Below are 20096 nucleotides of genomic sequence, written 5' to 3'. Positions count from 1 at the left end.
AATGATTCACTGATTCCTATTTTGGAAATATTAAATTATTGAAATTTTGATATTAAAATCTGTGTCTTTTTCAATTTTATCAATCCATATGTCTTTATCTCTTCTTTGAATTTTTTTATGAATGTTAAAAAACACACTGAAAAATTGTTATAAAATTTATGTAATTCCACCTCAACTACACTAAAAGAACAGAAAATGTTCTGATGTAATTTATTCTTCACAATTCTATTTTAAAGACTCACGTGTTCTTGGTCAGCAGTGCAACAAAAATATTAGAATTATTGCTGATCAAAAATGAATAAATATGAAGAAAAAATCGATGAATGTTTCTGGTTGACCTAAATTGCTTTCAGTATTTGTTCCGTGAAGGAAAATATACTATAAAATATACTTTTATCTTCTTAATATATATTTTGAGGTTATATTTTGACATAAATAGGAAATAATTCAAGATATAATGCCAGGTTTAAATACTTTTATGTGTTTTTAACCATTCACTAGTGTAAGTATTGGATTATAAGTTGCCAAAACTTTTTGAATTTTTGTATTCTATATTTTTACTTTTAAATTTTACTGCAGTCAGGAGTGCAACAAAACTGTTTTATAATTATTAATAAACTTTATCTATCTTGACAAAAAAAAAATAATAAATCGCAGAAAATATTTGATAGGTTATTTGTAGTTCAAATCTTTATTTCTATCACCAAATTACAGATATTATTTGGATATTTTACAGTCATTACACAGATTAGGTTTCATCAATAAACATATATTTTTAAATATATATTACACAAGCAAATAATCTTATTTTGAAGTTTAGAAAGTATGAAAAACTTGCCTTAAATGATAAAAAATATCACAACGACGAACTGATTTACATACTGTGAATGAGTTATTGTGTTATGATTTTTAAAACATTGTTTCATAAAGTACATATCAGATGTCAGGAGTGCAACACAATAATGTAAAATAGGATCACTTCAAAATCTAATATTTTTGTAAGAAAATTTGTATATCAAAATTCTTTTTTAGCTTAGATTTAAAGAATTGACTTAAATGGACTAAAAAGTAATTTTGGGGGAATTTATTATGTCATATTTCTTTTATATTAAAACTTTTCAATTAACCAGAATTGAAAAAATAGTAATGTAAAATACTCAAATAGCCAATTTATTTCACATATACAAGAGAAAAAATGAAATATGTGGAGATAACGAACAGTATTCGAGCTCAAAAGTCCATTAAACATTACAAAATAGGAGCAGAGCAAACACGGACCTCTAAGACATCAGAGGTGGGAAGAGTGAGCATCCCCTGCCGACCGGTCACCCCGCCGTGTGCTCCTTGTCAGGATCGGGAAGTAATGGAAAAATCCGTCGATAATTCAGTGTGTAAATAATGGCCTAACAATTAGTATGAAAAAAGTCAGTCAGCATTTGACTTAATGAAAGATTGTATTTGCTAACAAGGTCATTGTATCGACCATAGAACTTACGAAATGATGACGAACTTACGAGACTGCTGATATTCTTGTTTCATCAACTTGTTTGTCAGTAACTTACCTCGCCTCAGAAACTGTTCATACGTAGAGCATTCTCTGGCGTATCGAATCAACTGAGAGATATAAACCCCGTATGCAGGTGATAAGGGTATATTGCTGCATAAGTAAGGGTAGTTGACGATTTAAAAAGTTAAAGTCATCACGTTTGTCATAAAGCTTTGTTGTTATATTACCATTAACGTCTTTTTTAAATAAAATATCCAAATATGAAACATATGTGTCAGGCTTTGTGGTATCGTATCTCAAGCTCACCGGGATATATTGTGTCGACATAAGAATGGAAATAACCATTGTTAATTGACAATACGTCGTCGATATATCTAAATGTCGAGTTGAAGGCCACAGCAAGTATTTTCTTTTCACATAAAAGATTATGAACAAATTCTGCTTCATATGAATACAAAAATAGGTCTGCTAATAACGGGGCGCAATTGGTACCCATGGGAATTCCAATAGATTGTTGGAATAATTGATCTCCAAAAACCACATAGATATTTTTATTGTCAACTTCAGAGTACTTGTGTGTACAATTAGATTGGTTTTTAACAAAGTAATTTTGCAAATGACCAATGACAAGGTAAGCAAATTTACGAGTTCCAATTTTATTGAAAAAGCATCTGTCAACGATGTCAGAAAGTCAGGACTTTAATTTATCGTGAGGAATAGTTGTATATAAAGTTGAAAAGTCGTAAGGTTTTATGTTGTTGATTTTGATAAAATTTTGTGATCTCAAATGTTTCAAAAGTTCCTTTGAATTTTTTAGTATCCACATCTGATTTACACCACCTCTCGAATATATTGTTGCACAGTACTCTTGAAGTTTCTCCTTCATTACTGTTAATATCTTAGTGAGGAATAAAGAAAGAGGCTTGGTAGAACATTTAATGGAACCCGCTACGTTTCTTTGTTTATAAGGATTTTTATGAAGTTTCAGAATCCAATATAGATATTCATTTTGGTTGTTGGGAATATTAAAAATATTCAAAACTGACATATGATTTTGTAGAATTTCCTCCTTAGAAAGGAGCTATGGGTATAAGTTGGATTACCACTTGTAGAATTAAATGATTTACATTATGTCCCCGAGGGTCTCTACATCTCAGTAACCAAGTACTTCGGTACTAGCCTGAAAATACGGATATATATTTAATTGCTGTGGTACATGTAGATTTTAGAAAATTGTTTTAAAATTAAGGATTATCTCTTTCATGCATAGCTCTGATCCTTCGAGGTATTTGGCTCCATTCTTTGGCACCTTTTTTTCAGCTCCAAGTCTTTTTTATGTAAATATTTTGGATTTCCTACGTTTCGGCTTGAGCATCACTGAAGAGACATAATTTTTCGAAATGCGCATCTGGTGCATCAAAATTGGTACCGTATATGATTTACATCCTAGTTCCTCTAAAATACAATTTATATAATGAGCCTTACAAACAAAGACAATGTTGTTACCTGCTTTGTCAGCAGGGACCAGTACGTACTGATCATATAATCTATTTCATTCTTTTTTCACTTCTGAATTATTGAATACAGAAGGATAGATGGTTTTCATACTGCCTCTCAATCGTTTAACACGAGATTTCAACATATATCAAGGTCTTCTTTTTCACGTCTGACCCAACGCCTGGCGTAATCCTCTACAGAATCCATAATATTTATGAAAATACGACGCCAGTTAAAGGATCGGGGTTCCCTTTGTTAAGGACCTTTTAAAATTAGTGATCTAAGGTCCACATTATTAACTATATTTACGTCACCAGTAATAACGTGTCCAGCAGGACTATAGTTATAGGGTGAAGAAGAACATGAACACGAAAGAGGATTGTGTTTCAGATATTCGATATCCAGGTCCTGTAAAGTTTTTTTTTGTAATTAAAAGGTTTGGAAGCAATAGTCGATGTATATCTGTAGGAAATACAAGGTGTAGTCTTAAACTTGAAATATGGTGGAATACAAGACTAGACCCTTTTGTGATTAAGAATATTACTTATATTAAGCGCGTCAGTTCCTTTGTTGGCATATTGGAGTTTAAGGGGAAAACGAGTTGTTTTAGCTGCATTTTCTTCTGTAGAACGTGGCGGTTTAAAAAGCCTATGATTTGCAATATCCATAATCACAGATCTGAGCCTATATTCTGGTGTCGAGGAATCAAAAAATGGACTTTCCTTGACCTCTTCAAGTAGACTATCTTAAAGTTTCAAAGGATCAGAGTAAAGTTTGGTGCGAATGTGATGAAGACCTAACTGTTGATTTACATAAGGTAGTAACGAATCAAAAGAGACATCGTGTATTAAAGGTTTATTGTAAGACCGGTGCCCATGACTACGTTTACGTCTCTGTGTATGGTTGAAAAAGTCCCATCACATTGACATTGTTGCACTGTGGACTGGAAAGATTCCCAACACTATCGACATTGTCATTGCATCCATAGGGAAAGGAAAGAAACTCAATCAAGGTTTAGATCTAATCATTTATATCCCTGATACCATTTTGAAACATAAAAAAACTTTAATTTCTTTTGATTATGTATATTAGAAAGTCTTTAAGGATGTAGTAATATTTTCTTTTTTCAAATGAATTATCTATTCTATTACAACTTAAAGAATTTTAAGTAGAATATATGTACGTTATGATGCTAGTTATTTGTTGAAATTTTTTTTTAAATCAATTTGGTAGTCTTTTTTTAATTCACCCACAACTGGAATGCATGATATCAGTTTCATTGTCATGTCATTATATAAGTTGACATCTTTATTTTGACATATAGTGAAACTAACATAGAAGTTTTTAATACTTATCAACGGACTCTAGAATAATGAACTCCGGATATCATTCAAACATCAAGGACCTTATTTCAGAGCAGTGAGGCCATCATTAGAATCTATTAAATCTTAAAAAATATAGGTTTATTTTTTTTAATTCATTCTGCAATCATTTTCTGACAAGAAACACTGGATTTCATTACTGACCTTCAAACTTTGATTTCTTTTTTTATCAGGCAAATATCACAATACCATTTATTTGTGGCTACATTCTTAGTTATTGTACGATATAACAGTTGTACTGTCATACATGTACTAAAGTTATCACAAGCAAGAATGTGCGATATAACGGATGTATTGTCATGTACTAAAGTAAGCACAAGAATGTGCGATATAACGGATGTATTGTCATGTACTAAAGTAAGCACAAGAATGTGCGATATAACGGATGTATTGTCATGTACTAAAGTAAGCACAAGAATAGAAGTTTTTGATATATAACGACGGACGCTAGTAAGGTAAACTCTGGTTAAATATCCTTCAAAAACATCAAGGATCTTTGTTTCACAACAGTGAAGTCACACAAATAATCTACTGAATTGGGAGGGGGGATTGGCTATCAATTTATTCATTCTATAATCATCTTCTGACAAGAACTTGTGCAGTTGAAATAAAAATTAAATTTCATGGATTTTATTACAGACCTTGAAATCTCGATATCGTTTTTATCCGGCAATTTTTTACCAGCAGTTTCTTCCTTCGTCGAGTTAAAAACTGAATTTTTTTTTTAAAAAATATACTTTAACTTTGAAAATTTTGTTGCTACAAATAATGAACTTTAGCGATGCGAATATGCTAAATGCCTATGCAAAAACCTTTGCATATATTAGTACCATTTAAATAATACATTTTCCTTGGGTCTGTGAACATAATAAATATTTTTTTCATATTGTTCCGATATGTGATTATTTATTATTGTATGTAAATGGTGTTTACTACATGAAAGTCGTCACAGAGAGAGAGAGAGAGAGAGAGAGATTTAATATATACGTTTCGCTATTACACCTGGGTTTTTTTCTAGTATACGTAAAGAAAAGTTGAATGCACCAAGTAGTGTAACACATAAACCATAAATTCAAAACCGGGCCAAAATGATTTGTTCTGGTAAATGAACTCATATAAACAAGCAAAATTAAAACCGTAAAAGTAGCACAAGTTTTCCAAATATATGTATTATGTATATACAAATTTAATACAATGTATTATGGATATGTATATTTATCCCGATCAATTTTTGGTTAGGTTTTGAATTCACAGTTTAAATATTTATTCCTGACTTATTACACTTCACTTTTTAATTCTCATCAGTACTTCTCTTACTCTTTCCAAATGTCAAACTGAGCGAAACGTGTGGTAAAATATAAAAAAGAGGAAAAAATTTCTGCATGACTAAATCTTCATGTAGTTCACATAGCTGCAATAATTAAAGAGTAACATATATACACCGATCGTTTCACCTCCCTCGAATCCAAGTTAAACCATTTCGAAGGAAAATGGTTTAATCAGTTGTTTTAAAAATGCAGATCCAGCACAATAAAACACTGCAGATTCAGTGTCTATGTATTGGGTTTTTGTAATCAAATACAGACTCGCATTACATGACAAATAAAATTTCTCACTGTAGGGGGGTTGTTACTTGGAAAATCTGAAAATAGACAAAGTGGGAAATCCGATAAACACTAAAACTGAGGCAACTGTAAGCATGTTTTTTCATGAGTATGCTGCTGGTGAGATTTTATCGTGCTGACAATAACTAGTATATTTTTTTTTTTTTTCAGGTGAGAACTGTATGCTTCATCGCGGCATGTTCATTGATCTACGGACTGCTGTGCACCTTGAATTCTGCAGGTAAGTCTACAGATATTTAAATAAAAGTGGATCGTTAGTACATATTTGTGCCGTTAGAATTAGGCTTTCAATAAGGTAAGATTGGGTAAGTTTTCCCTATTTCCATGAGTAATTTAAGAGTTAACAGTTTCTTAACTCGGACGTGATTTTACTCTCAGGGCTTTTGGAATGGTGTATATATCTTCTGTTTACTAATCTATCGATCTCGGTATAAACTTCAAATAAGTAAACTTACGGCCAGAATGGAAAATCTTGTCATGTCATGTTAAGAAAATTCTTTTATCTGGAGATTATTAAATTTACCCATAATACTTAAGAAAACTAGAAATTATGTTGTGTATTAATAAAAAAAAAATATGAAAACTAAAATCTAGAAAGTACAGAGTAGAAGTGCGAGAAAGCAATATCAACTCGCCAGTTAATTGTGTCAGTCCGTGCTCAGTGATGTGTGCAGACTAAATAAATTGAACACACCCAGTAAAACTTAAACCTAACAATAACAGAGCTCGTAACCTGTTACGAAGAATGTCGTTGTCATTGAATTCTTAAAATATTTCATTAAACTGAAGTTATTTTTTTTTCCTAAAATTAGACACAATGAACTGTGTTCAGGCCCTTTAAATTCCGGTAACGTTATTATATCTGCGCAGGGTTTTAGGTCTTGAATTCAATGGCCTGGGCCTTTCCAATTGGGAAAAAATAGCGACAATTGCTTGGAATTGGTAAAAACATTTTATACAAAGAAGTTATACTGAAAAAGATCAAACCAGTGCATAAAGCAGGTACAATTGGAATCCTTTTGGCTTTCAATTTGAAAAAAAAAATGGTTTAGTTAACAATTTTGAGTTGCAATCTGTGGGCCTGTGAAGGAGATTTATGAGCAATAAGATTACCATGCTTTAACGTTTGATCCTTGTTTGGGAATTTTAAAGCAAAAATAACCTGCTTTTCAGCCTTATTTCGGCCCCTATAAACCCTTTAAAAACCCTCCTGCGTGAGCGATATTTTGGATTTCCAACAGCTGTCCAACATTTCTGCTTGAGCATCACTGAAGAGACATGTCGAAATGCGCATCTGGTGCATCAAAATTGGTACCGTATATGATTTACATAGATTAATTGATTGTATGTTGTTTTACGACCCATTCGAGAATTTTTCACTCATATAGAGACCTCACCACATACTAGTGAAGGGCTTCAAATTTAAACCTTTACTCGGCACTCAGGGCCATTGAGCAGTGAGGGATCGCCTGCCGTGACACGAGGCCTCGGTTTTTGAGGTCTCATCCGAAGGACCCGCAACTTTCACTTCAAAGTGCCGAGCGCATGGCGAGGGAACAGTTGCTACCCATTTTTATCGACTTAGGTCAGTCGCGGCCGAGATTCGAACTCACGACCTCCCGATCATGGAGCGAGCGCTCTACTGACTGAGGTACAGTGAACGATAATTTACATAGATAGACAGACAAAGAACTGCGAAAGATAGTATTGTTCTCCCGCCTACCTCCAAGTCAATTTTCAAAAGTTGACACATTGGAACGATTTTTTATATATATATTTATACAGATATTTATATGAATTTTTATAAAAGATTACTTATTTGGGAAAACAAAGAGAGATAACTGTATAAATTTGATAAAACTTGTGTTTATCAATATAGAAATGAATGGATAACGGAAAATATTTTTAAAACACCCCCCCCCCCCCGTGAAACAAAAAATTCTTTGTACAGGTAATATGCCCTTCGAGCTTCACAGGATTTGATTACATGACCAACCAAGTTCATTAAACAGTGAACTTTTTAACATTGTTGTTTATTTCTTAAATGAACTATTCTTTGCATTCAAAAAAGTTTTAGGTTGATGACCAAAATGCTATTCATACTGAATTAGATGGGTATAAAATAAAGGCGGGAATCGAGAGTTAGCGTGCATAGTCCTTAGTGAAATCGAGAAATTTTGCTGTAAAAATTATGATTTTATCCACTTAAGATGCAGACATCCTCAGTGAAAACACTCATCATGGCAGTTGTTGATATGTTTTGCTTTTATTTGGTGCATTTTTCAGTTTAAATACTTTATTCTTATGAGATATATTATTATTTTGTTATTCTATTAAAAAATTTTCTCTTGTTTTTTTTTTTTGTTCAAATGATGCATTTTTGTAGATTATGGCGTACAAGTTTAATACCACGCGGAAATACCAGGGTCTGGCGCTGGTTATAACAAATTTCACCAAAGACAATGGCCCTTTATTGGAAAGGGGAGGAGCTAAGATTGATGTGAAATACATGAAAAAGACCTTCAAACGATTAGGATTTAAAGTTGTTTCCTACAAAAATTTATGCACTTCAGATTTTGAAAAAGTTTTAAGTGAAAGTAAGTAGGTGTGAACATAGATAATTCTGTTAAAAGTAGAATTGAACTGTGCTTTTTGGCTATCCAGCTTTACTTTTTAGTTGAAAAATGTTGTCTCGGTGGACCTCAGTGTTTGTCTCATTTCTATCCATCTAAAAATTAATAAGGTTCACATCGTTGGGTAACTTTTGTTATCATTCTTAAACTGCAAGGAGTAGAATTGAAATAGATTAAAGTTGAAGAACAACGTCAAAAAAGTACATGTACGTTATTGGCTATATTCGGCTGAGAAAATTTATGATTTTTCAACAACGGTTTTTTGGAACTAAAAAAGTTTATTTCAAGCGAATGAATGTATATATATATATATATATATATATATATATATATATATATATATATATATATATATATATATATATATATATATATATATATATATATCATTGCTGTGTTTTTTTTCCTTTGATTGCGACTGTGATTTCTATTTTTGATACATGACTAACTGTGCTCTACAACCGTGCTCTATCAAGATAGAACACGCCAGGGTACTGATGCAACAATTCTTATGACCCTAGCCTTGACCTAATATTGATAAAGAAAAAGAATATAAACAAAGAAACTGACTTTATAAGAAAAATACAAACACAGATATAAACATAGTGAAGGTACACCTTTCCATAGGTCTACATAAAAAAAAAATTTTAAATTTTGCACGTCAATTTTTAAATCCAAAATGGAATTCACACGAGCACATGTTTTCGTCATCATAAATTTGAAGCGTAACAAACCACAAACAATGTAGAACATGGACTTCCTGTTTTTTAATTCCAACACAAATCGCTGCATCCATTAATTTAGAGAATCGCTGTTCATCTTGGTCAAAAGTGGACATTTTCCCATGCCCCACGCCACTCCTTGATTGGCTTGAACATATAAATTGCCTATTTTGGTATTTTACGAGTGTTATGATTTTATTTTATTTTATTTTATTTTTGAAAGTATAACAAACGCTGAATTTTATGAACGGACACTTGTACAAACCGTTCATTTTTCGTCTTTGTCGGCCTCGGGGCTGGTGAAATTAATGGACTCAACTCAGTCTCCATCATATCTACGAGGGTCGTTCAATAAATAATTCAATAAACAGTATTTCATAGTATAGATCTATTTAATCTATTTAATTTTTTTTTTCACAATTGAAATGTTCAATTAAAGAGTTTCTAATTACAGAAAACCCCATGATTTTTCCTATTGTCCTCGCAAAGAAATTCACTTTTAAAGTAGGCAAGGTCACTACACTAAGCTGAAAACTGTTTAAAATGATCTCTGCAAAGAAAATGAAAATGAGAGCTTATGTGAAAACTGTGCTTCTTTACATTAATCGCAGAAGAACTCATATTAAAGATATGATTTTTATATGTGGAAAGAATAATCTTTAACGCTATATAGTTTTCTGATTGATTCAGACATTCAAAAGTAAAAACGGAAGAGTTAAAATATAGAAGTCGAACTGGTCGATTGAAATTTGTAGGGACACCAAAAATTACTGATGCTGTGTGCAACATGATATCTAAAAATGTCAGATTTAAATCCAAAGACATTGCTAGAACACTAAGCATTTTATCGTCATAACGTTTTAAAGAATTCTGACAACGGCAATTATTATAATAATACTTCTATCGGATAGGTGCCTTATTTTCTTAAAACTGCCTAAGGAAAAACACGCATTAAATGTACCAACGGTGTATATAAAACAAATATTTAAACAAAATAGAAGATTTGTTAAATTTGCGTGATGGATGACGAAACATGGGTGCACTTTTCATAGCCAAAAAGGAAGATCAATAATAAAATGTGTAATCAAAGGAAAAGCTATTGTTCTTATTATTGTAAAGATAAACAAGGGCTCCACACATGTTTTATTAGTTTTTCTTTTTCTTCAAGAGGTCCAGTAAAACATGTGCATACACCAAAAGGAAGGATCATCAATGGTACCTTTTATGTTCAAATTGCACTTAAGAAAGGTATACAGATTTCCTGCTAAGGAAGTCCTAATACCACCCCCAGGGTAATTTTCTTGCAACGCTGCTGCAAATAAGCACTGAGAAATAAATGAAATTCTGAAGAAAAAAAAAGTCTACAGAGCTTTTCCATCCCCTATATTCGCTAGATCTCAGCCATTGTGAGATCTTTTTATTCCAAAAACGCATGAAAACAATCAAAGGAAGATTGTACAACATTAGATATGTCATGGAAAGTGATATACATCAGTGTCTTTGGGGCATCCCTAAAGATTGGTATGCTGAGGTTTTCTGTTCATGGGTACAAAGACTTAAGACATGTGTAGAGGATAACAGGGAATGCCCTGATGGATTGAAAATGTTTAGAATATGTATTACGTACTTTTCCTACTTTTAGATGACCTATTGCATTATTTATGGAACTACCCTCGTAAAATATCTCCAATATCGAAACCTATAAGAGGTTCAATTATTAGTTCTTGTAGATCAAACGTCATACTTCCCAAAGAATATTTAACCTGTATCTGGTTTCCTAACTGATCTAAGGAATTTTCCTTCAAAAGTTTGGTTTCCGTGTCTAAGAATTGCGAAAGCATAAAATCACAACCATTATCCATGGCGTTCAGAATTGAATGGACGAAGTAAAAAGTTCAAGAAATACAGCGCGGTATACTTTTCGAATCACGTGCTTTTTTTCTTGGTCATATGAAATGGTATGGTGAAATTTTAATAGATCATGGCTAACTCGATTAGTACATGAGAATATCGTTGAATCACGCCACTAACGTGAAATTGATAGATCATGGATAACTCAATACCTGAGAACAATGATACAAAACATATAAAGTTTTTAACACTTTACCTTTTAACTCGTGCATCTTCAGATATCAGACTCAGTGGACAAGCCCCCTCGTCTGATATCTGAAGATACACTCGTTAAAAGGTACTCTATATATCTCTTGTGAAATATAAAGATGACATTTGTAGCATATTTCATAATTTATTTGTCTATCATTTATAAAATCCATTAAATTTAGGATTAACCATTCCTTGTCGGGAATTTCATAGGTTGCGTGGTTCAGAATGTGAACGTACAGTGTTATCATTCCTCAATATATGTGCATTTGATGATGACCTGATAAATGATCAATAAATCTCTCAAATAATATTTTATGTTACTATGCATTTTAAAGGACAAAGATCTTTATATATATTACAAGTAACTATCACTACTTACTTTGTGATGGTAGTCCGAATGATCGTTGTAAAAAAATGCCAGCTACGGTGTCTCGAATCACCCCCCCCCCCCCCCCGTTTCCGAATTTACCTTACCGACGTACTTTGCACAACTCACACTTGAAAAAAAACTCGTCATTATCAATCATTACAAACAAAAATTATAAAGATAGACTTTGCTGACTTAATCAATAAATTCACAATCCTATCCTTGCCGAAGAATTACCCGTTTAAGAAGCTTATTTGACAAATTCTCATCGATGTTGTAGGTTTGTTTAATGTATGAATTATGGCCATATTTATTTAGCCCTCTACATTTTGGGATATTTCGAATATGTGCACTGTGCACACAGATTTATTATATGTCAGATATTTCTGTAACATGGATTTTGTTAAAATGCCAGGGATGTGAAATATACCATCAAAGACCTTTATATACGATTTTTTTAAACTTAGATCCGCCTTTTATCTCGGAGCAACCTCCCTTCCTCTTATATTTAAATTTTTCGGCGTAATAAAGTTTCTATGTAAAGTAACAAAAATTGATCTTGGAAAACACCACTCCTTTAGGAAACACGGACCCCTTGTATATCATGGTAATAGGAGTCATGTATCTGAAGAAAATTGAATTAGGAGGTTTTTTTTCAATTTAATTTTATTTTTTTTAATGCTCATTCTTAATTTTTGCTCAGAATGAAAAGTTTAGAAGTCTCTAATTTTATCGTGCATTTTAACCCAAACAAGAAGTTTATGTATTTTCTGTAATGTGCTTAAAATGTTTTGGTGTAATATTCGAGGAATAAATGAGTAGTTTACAATAAAGAAACTCTACGTCTGGAACGATTTATCAGAAATAGGGGGAAAAAAGTCTATCAAAGATGGACATATTGAAATGGAAATATTGAGATAGAGTGAGATCGATAAGAAAATAGTAATTTGAGCACCTGGAAAAAGTTTAGATAATAAGTAGTTGTTGTGTGTCACATGCAGACAGTCTGACGATTTGGTATGCAATACACGTGTACGAGCTGTCATCCTCTCGACATCATGGCCATGGTGAAAATTACAAAATGTAAACTTAATTGCAAATGAAATTCTAAAAAATATCTTTGGATGGATTGATCTATAGTTTACAGAAAATCGTACATCATTTCTATGCATATAAATGTGTATAGGACCTTGATATGACGCAAGCGAGATATGTACGTCATTGATGTTGTCTAGCAAAAGGAACGTTGGAACTGACGTTACCATTTCTTAAACACCACTTTTAAGCACTATTTGCGATGTGTTATACGAAATCAAATACAAGCAATTCATAAATCGTTAGAAATATAAATTAAGGTTTCTACTTTTCCGTCAATATATTTTAAGGCTTAGCGAAAATCGACCAATAACGTACCTTGTTCTTTATGCTGGGTCAATGTGCTGACAAACATATTCTCTGGTCAAACCACACGGAAACATGTACAGCATACAGTGCAATGGTCTTTTCACTTGGCTCTCAAACAAAATTCCAGAGCTATGCTTGTCAACTTTTTATTGGAAATGGTTCAAACTCCTTGTTTTTGTTCATGACTTTAAAAAGAACACCCTTGATTCAAAATCATGTCTTCAATGTTACAGTACAATGCGATGATAGGTAATTAAGATGTGAATCCGATTATGTTATGAACACATCCTTAGATTTTTACATTTCTAGCTTCCACAGATCCAGCACTGGAGGACTTCGACTGTTTCGTTTTTGCTATAAGTACCCATGGCGTTGAACTTGAAGAGGCTGATAAAGAGAGAGGTTTGACGGTCCGAAAACACGCCGTCCAGATGTTTGATGGAAAGTACTATAGCACCAGTAAGATTCTAGAGTTCTTCAGCTGCTGTGAAGCACTGACGGGCAAACCTAAGCTGTTCTTTATTCAGGTGAGATCATTTTCTTCTCTCAAAATGTTTTTGTCAGATTTACTGAATAATTGAAATTTTGCACAATTATAGACTCAAACTTATTCATTTATGTGTGCCCCTTGTCATGATTGAGTAAACGGAGAAATTCGTATACAATCCAGTAACAACAGATTGTGTTAATTTTGCAAAGAATGTCATTGTATCAAACATAGAATTTTCAAAATGTTGACTTCAAAAGAGATTGCTGATACCCTTGTATTAATAACTTACTTGTCAGTAGCCTGCCTCATTTTAGAAATTGTCCTTACGTCAAGCATGCTCTTGCGTATCGAATCAACTCTATATGCAGGTGATAATGGTATTATATTGCAACATAAATCAGGAAAGTCGACGATAGAAAAGTTGAAGTCATCACGTATATTATAAAGTTTAATTCATATTACTTAATTCTGGTTAATGCGCCATTTGATTGGATAGAAAAATTAGTTTATTTCGTATTACCTGTGTTGCCTATGCCACAATATGATCATATTGCGTCAAAAACATATCAATTTGCAATTAACCCGGCTGAAAACGAATGAACAACAGATGAGAGTGTTTATTTTATTGCCCGTTTATAGGCGTGTAGAATTCCGGAGACGGAGGCGTCGACAGAACAAAGACGTTCTGGAATTGGGTTTGATCGCGGAACCAGTCCACCTAAACACAGTGGAGGGGAAAATAAGCCTGGTGGCGATAAGACGGATCATCAAGGGTCAGATGACATATCAGAGAAAGGTTGGTATTTTCTGCAAGTTCAACAAAAATAAAATACTTGGTATATTGATATTAGAAACTTCTCTTTTGTCTATACCTTTTCTACTTTATTAAGATAGGAATAAAAATAGTCATAAACATTCAATTTCTGTATTTAAACGTTAATATTAACAGGTAAGTTGTCAACAATTTTTAGTAATTAAAAAAAAGATGGCCTATGATAGCCTGTATCAAAGACTTAATAAACAAATACACGAAATGGGCCCAGTCTGTATTCTTATTTCTTACAACAATTTAGGTACAGTATTTCTTTTAACAGTTCTCTTACAAGTAGACTGATACCTTTTACTGTAACAGTTTTATATAAGCACAAACGTTTTATAATTCTCCTAAGGGTAGTTCTCCTACAAGCTGATTAAGATACTTTTTACAATTCTCTTACAAGCAGATTTAGATATATTTGACAATTCTCTTACAAATAGATTAAGATACATTTTACAATTCTCTTACAAGTAGATTTAGATACTTTTTTCTCCAGTTCTTTTACAAGTAGATGAAGATACATTCTACATTATATTTCTATTACGTTGTCTGCATGGCGATGAAGTTAGAGTGTTTGCTCTACAGTGGAGACCGTATAGACCAAGGTCCCATGTCTAATTTGCAGCCCTCCACTGGCAAGTGGTGGCATTTCAATATGAGTGAAAAATTCTTGAAACGACGTTAAACATACAACCAGACATACATTTCTATTACATTAGATTTAGATACCTTTTATAATTCCATTACAAGTAGATTTAAATACTTTTTTCCAAATTGTCTTACAAATGGCGTTAGATATATTTTAAAATTCTATAACAAGTAGATTTAGATACTTTTTACATATTATTTTACAAGCAAAGTTAGTTACTAAGGAAGAAGATGTGTCTGATACTGATATAGAAAAGGATGACGATATACAGGGAGAATACAGACCTCCAAAAGTCAGTGATCAGGTATTTAGAAACACCTGGATCAACCATTCATTTCATTCAAAAATACTGCAGCAGTTAAATTGGACAAATAGAACTCTACTTATGTCAGCTTTATTACCATTTTTCAGCGGTTTTGCTTTGAGATACTTACTTTGCTATACGAAAATAAAATAGATAAGACTTTATTTAAATAAAAAAGAAATGAATTTAAATTTCATTCAGAACTTATTTGTCAGTAGCTTGCCTCATTTTAGAAATTGTCCTTACGTCAAGCATGCTCTTGCGTATCGAATCAACTCTATATGCAGGTGATAATATATTATATTGCAACATAAATCAGGAAAGTCGACGATAGAAAAGTTGAAGTCATCACGTATATTATAAGTTTAATTCATATTACTTAATTCTGGTTAATGCGCCATTTGATTGGATAGAAAAATTAGTTTATTTCGTATTATCTGTGTTGCCTATGCCACAATATGATCATATTGCGTCAAAAACATATCAATTTGCAATTAACCCGGCTGAAAACGAATGAACAACAGATGAGAGTGTTTATTTTATTGCCCGTTTATAGGCGTGTAGAATTCCGGAGACGGAGGCGTCGAAAGAACAAAGACGTTCTGGAACTGGTCATTATCAAGGAATCAGTGCACATAAACCCATTGAAGGGAAAAATGAGGCTGGTGGCGATAAGACTGATTATCAAGGGTCAGATGACATATCAGAGAAAGGTTGGTAATTTTCTGCAAGTTCAACAAAAATATAATACATGTTATATTGATAAAACTTCTCTTTTGTCTATACCTTTTCTGCTTTATTAAGATAAGAAACGAAATAGTCATAAAAATTCAATTTCTCTATTTAAACGTTAATATTAACAGGTAGTTAATGTTTTAATAATTAAAAAGGGATGGCCTATGCTGGCATGTGCCAAAGACATCAGTAAACAAATACATGAAATGGGCCCAGTCTGTATTCTTATTTCTTACAACAGTTTAAGCAAAGTATTTCTTTTTACAATTCTCTTATAAGTAGACTAAGATACCTTTTACTGTAACAGTTTTATATAAGTAGATTTGGAAACATTTTACAATTCTCCTACGAGTAGTTCTCCTGCAAGTTGATTTTGATACTTTTACCTCCAATTCTCTTACAAGTAGATTTAAATACTTTTTACAATCCTTTTACAAGTAGATTTAGATACTTTTTACATTACATTACTATTACGTCGCCTGAGTGGCGCAGTGGTTAGAATGTTTGCTCTAGAGTCACGCCATTAGGAGTTGATCCTTACGTCGCGGGTTCAAATCCACTGTGCGACGTGGAGACCTTCCCGTGTCGCAGTTGTTACTAACACGAAAAAGATCCCTCACTGCTCAAAGGCCATAAGTGCCGAGTAGAGGTCTAAAATTTACAGCCCTCCACTGGCAAGTGGTGGTATCTCAATATGAGTGAAAAATTCTCGAAGGGACGTTAAACAAACAAACAAACAATTCTATTACTACATTTAGATACATTTATAATTCCATTACAAGTAGATTTAAATACTTTTTTTCCCAATTATCTTACAAGTAGCGTTAGATATATTTTACAATTCTATAACAAGTAGATTTAGATACTTTTTACAATTATTTTACAAGCAAAGTTAGTTACTAAGGAAGCAGATGTGTCTGATACTGATCTAGAAGAGGATGAAGATAAACAGGGGGGATACAGACCTCCTCCTCCATTGTCCAGTGCTCAGGTACTTAGAACCGCCTGGGTCAAACATTCCTTTCATTCAAAAATACTGCAGCAGTTAAATTGGACAAATAGAACTCTACTTGTTTCAGCTTTATTACCAGTTTTCAACTGTTTTGCTTTGAGATACTAAAATTGTTATAAGAATGTAAAATAGATAAGACTTTATTTAAATATGAAAGAAATGAATTTAAATTTCATTCAGAAACAGTCAAAAGAGAATACTGGTTCAGGAGTTCAAGCAAATCTTTTGGAGTCAGGAGATGTGGTGGACCCTCCTCGTGTAATCCGTTTGTCACAGGAGAAGAACATCATAACACCAGTCCCCTGTCACAATGACATGCTCGTTATGTTTGCCTCGCCACAAGGTAAGGTCCAAAGATTAATCTCTTCTTTACAAAGCATAGACGTTCTTAGAATTTTAACTTCAATTTTTTAAATTTTTAAAAAATGAGACTTTAATCCAATGAGATGACAAACTATGTTAAGATGACCTTTCCTAATTAACAAGGTCATTATGCTATAAGACACATTGACATGGGAAGCTACCTTCTAAGTAATCTGTATGAGGCTGTCAAACAGTTTTATGGAAATGGGAAACTGGAAAATAATGAAACCAACTTTCTGGAGATCCTGAGGCAAGTCACATCGCAAATGGCGTCCAGGACTTACTTTGGTCATAAGGAATATACTGTTGTACCATGCATTGTACACAAGCTCACCAAAGATATCATCTTCACTCGGGGAAAAACCATGGCTCACACCAAGTTTATGAAATTATAGTTGCCTAATTTTAAGGGACGTTTTTAATTTAAAATAACCTACTTGCTTCAAATTTTTGGAGTAAATATAATGCTTTATCACGTTGACATTCATTAAATGCTTTATAAATTACTAGTAAATAAATTAACCGAATTGGGGTTTGTTTTTGTTTTTTGTTGTTTTTTTTAACATAAGCAGGAAAAACGGATCAACGGTGATGAACTGCACTTTTGTAAAATTCGTGTCGCTGATTTCATTGCTTTCAGTTCTTGAAATATTCTTTTACGTACATTTACGTACAATTGATTGTTTACTATGAAAGCCTATTATTATCAAAATACAAGGGGGAGGAAATGTGTTGTAACGTAAAGTGAAAAGGGGTAGTAAACAAATTAGCAGTTGTTATTACTTTCACAGGATGAAGCTACACCATTCAGTAGATTGAATGGTGACTGAAAGGTCTGAAAAGGGTCACCGAGTGGCAGAGCTCTGCCCTTCAGTCATCTTTCAGTAGACTTTCAGTCAACTTTCAGTTTACTGAATGGCAGAGTTTCATCCTTTGTTTCAAACTTCAAAGTTTTACAAACGAAGGCGTTTTTTAAAAGGCCTTTTCCCTTCGAGTTATTACGCCTTTTGAAAGTATAGTACATGTATATGATCGTACACTAAAATAGGTAGTTTCTTTCCTCTGATTTACTTTTGGTTGACCCTTAAACTTTCTTTCCACATGTAAAATCGCAGCGTAAACCACTTTTGATTACAGAAACACACCTTAGACCTGTAACATAGGCCTTATCCTGAGAAAATTATTTTTTGCCATTTAGGAAAGTAAAAGAAAGCTACATGCATTTTAAAACAAGTGGTCCATCGGCCTTGAAGAGGCATATTTTTCCATTTAGAAAAGTAAAAGAAAGCTACATGTATTTTAAAACAAGTGGTCCATGGGCCTTGAAGAGGCATGGGCATACTTCTGAAGTTTATTTCGTAACTTTCGATCGAAATGCATGTCTCAAACGTACTTAGAAGGTTCTAAAGCGATTTTCTAGAAAAAGTGTGTTTAGAAACTTCTTTTATTTAAAGAGTTTAACAATGATATGCAATGCACAACTGGAATACAGATTGTACTGTTTTATGCAGGTCCTAAAGTTGGCACAACAAGATTGTGCGATATTGGTTGTACTGCCATGTACTAAAATTAGCTCAAGAATGTGCAATATTATACATTTATTGACTGTGTTCGAGGGTAATATGCATTTTGTTGGACCCTTAGGCCGAAGGCAAACAGTTTAGTTCGAGGGGTCAACATTTTTCCCGAGAACACAGTCAATAAATGTTTTGTTATGTAGTAAAGAAATATTAATACACTACGCTACACGGTCATTGGGAATGGAAGTGAGATACAGTTACATGTATTTGGACATTAGTTTTATTAGAGGATCGTTACCGATACATATTATTATAATGAATTAATTTTTGTTTATAAAACACATTTTCAACAATGACCGTGTAGTGTAAGACAATGCCGCGAGAATTCCATCGGCATCGAAAGCAAGTTTTTGACTTGCCTAGATGGCCGAGCGGTCTAGCACGCTGTTCCTGTACTGCTAGGAGACAGATTCCGTAGGTCGAGAGTTTAACCCCGGGTTGGAGCGGAAGTGGGTATCGTAGTAAAAGGTGAATTTCTTTGTGCTTTCTATATTAATAAATATTTCTTCACTTAAGGCAGTTATGTTACTTAAAGAGTTGTTGTAAAATATGCGTGGTGATAGATAGATAGATAGATAGATGTCAATTTATTTCATTCTGTAATCATCTTCTGACAAGAACTTGTGCAGCTGAAATAAAAATTAAATTTCATTACTGATCTTGAAAACTCGATATCGTTTTTATTCGGCAAAATTTTACCAGCAGTTTCTTCCTTCCTCGAGTTTAAAAATTAACCTTTTTTAATATACTAGATTTTTATTCAAGTTTTAATGCTACAAATAACGAACATTAGTGATGCGAAAATTTTAAATGCCTATGCAAAAAAAAAACTTTGCATATATTAGTACCATTTATATAACATATTTTCCTTGGGTCTGTGAACAAAATGTATATTTTTTCATAATG

The 20096-nt window shown here is 32.9% G+C and overlaps 1 protein-coding gene across 1 annotated transcript; it reads left to right on the top strand.

Annotated features, from left to right (window-relative positions):
• Positions 1-6156: 6156 nt before the first annotated feature.
• Positions 6157-18141, top strand: LOC133186111 (uncharacterized). The gene is made up of 9 exons (XM_061321387.1): positions 6157-6231; positions 8398-8608; positions 13550-13767; positions 14370-14526; positions 15403-15500; positions 16057-16213; positions 17123-17226; positions 17428-17590; positions 17734-18141. The coding sequence occupies exons 2-9, from the start codon at positions 8401-8403 to the stop codon at positions 18003-18005; spliced, it is 1377 nt and encodes a 458-aa protein (XP_061177371.1). The 5' UTR covers positions 6157-6231; positions 8398-8400; the 3' UTR covers positions 18006-18141.
• The last annotated feature ends 1955 nt before the right edge of the window (positions 18142-20096 follow it).

This window comes from Saccostrea echinata, unplaced genomic scaffold (assembly GCF_033153115.1).
Source record: "Saccostrea echinata isolate AGI-Se365-2 ecotype Australia unplaced genomic scaffold, CSIRO_AGI_Sech_v1 ptg000012l, whole genome shotgun sequence".
NCBI classification, from domain to species: Eukaryota; Metazoa; Mollusca; class Bivalvia; order Ostreida; family Ostreidae; genus Saccostrea; species Saccostrea echinata.
Note: the sequence above shows the minus strand (reverse complement) of the source record. Positions and strands in the feature narration are given on the sequence as shown.

Coding starts and splice junctions, on each gene's coding strand:
- LOC133186111 (XM_061321387.1), top strand. CDS start 8,401: ATGGCGTACAAGTTTAATACCACGCGGAAATACCAGGGTCTGGCGCTG. Junction 8,609..13,549: donor TGAAAAAGTTTTAAGTGAAA/GTAAGTAGGTGT, acceptor TTACATTTCTAG/CTTCCACAGATCCAGCACTG. Junction 14,527..15,402: donor AGATGACATATCAGAGAAAG/GTTGGTATTTTC, acceptor TTATTTTACAAG/CAAAGTTAGTTACTAAGGAA.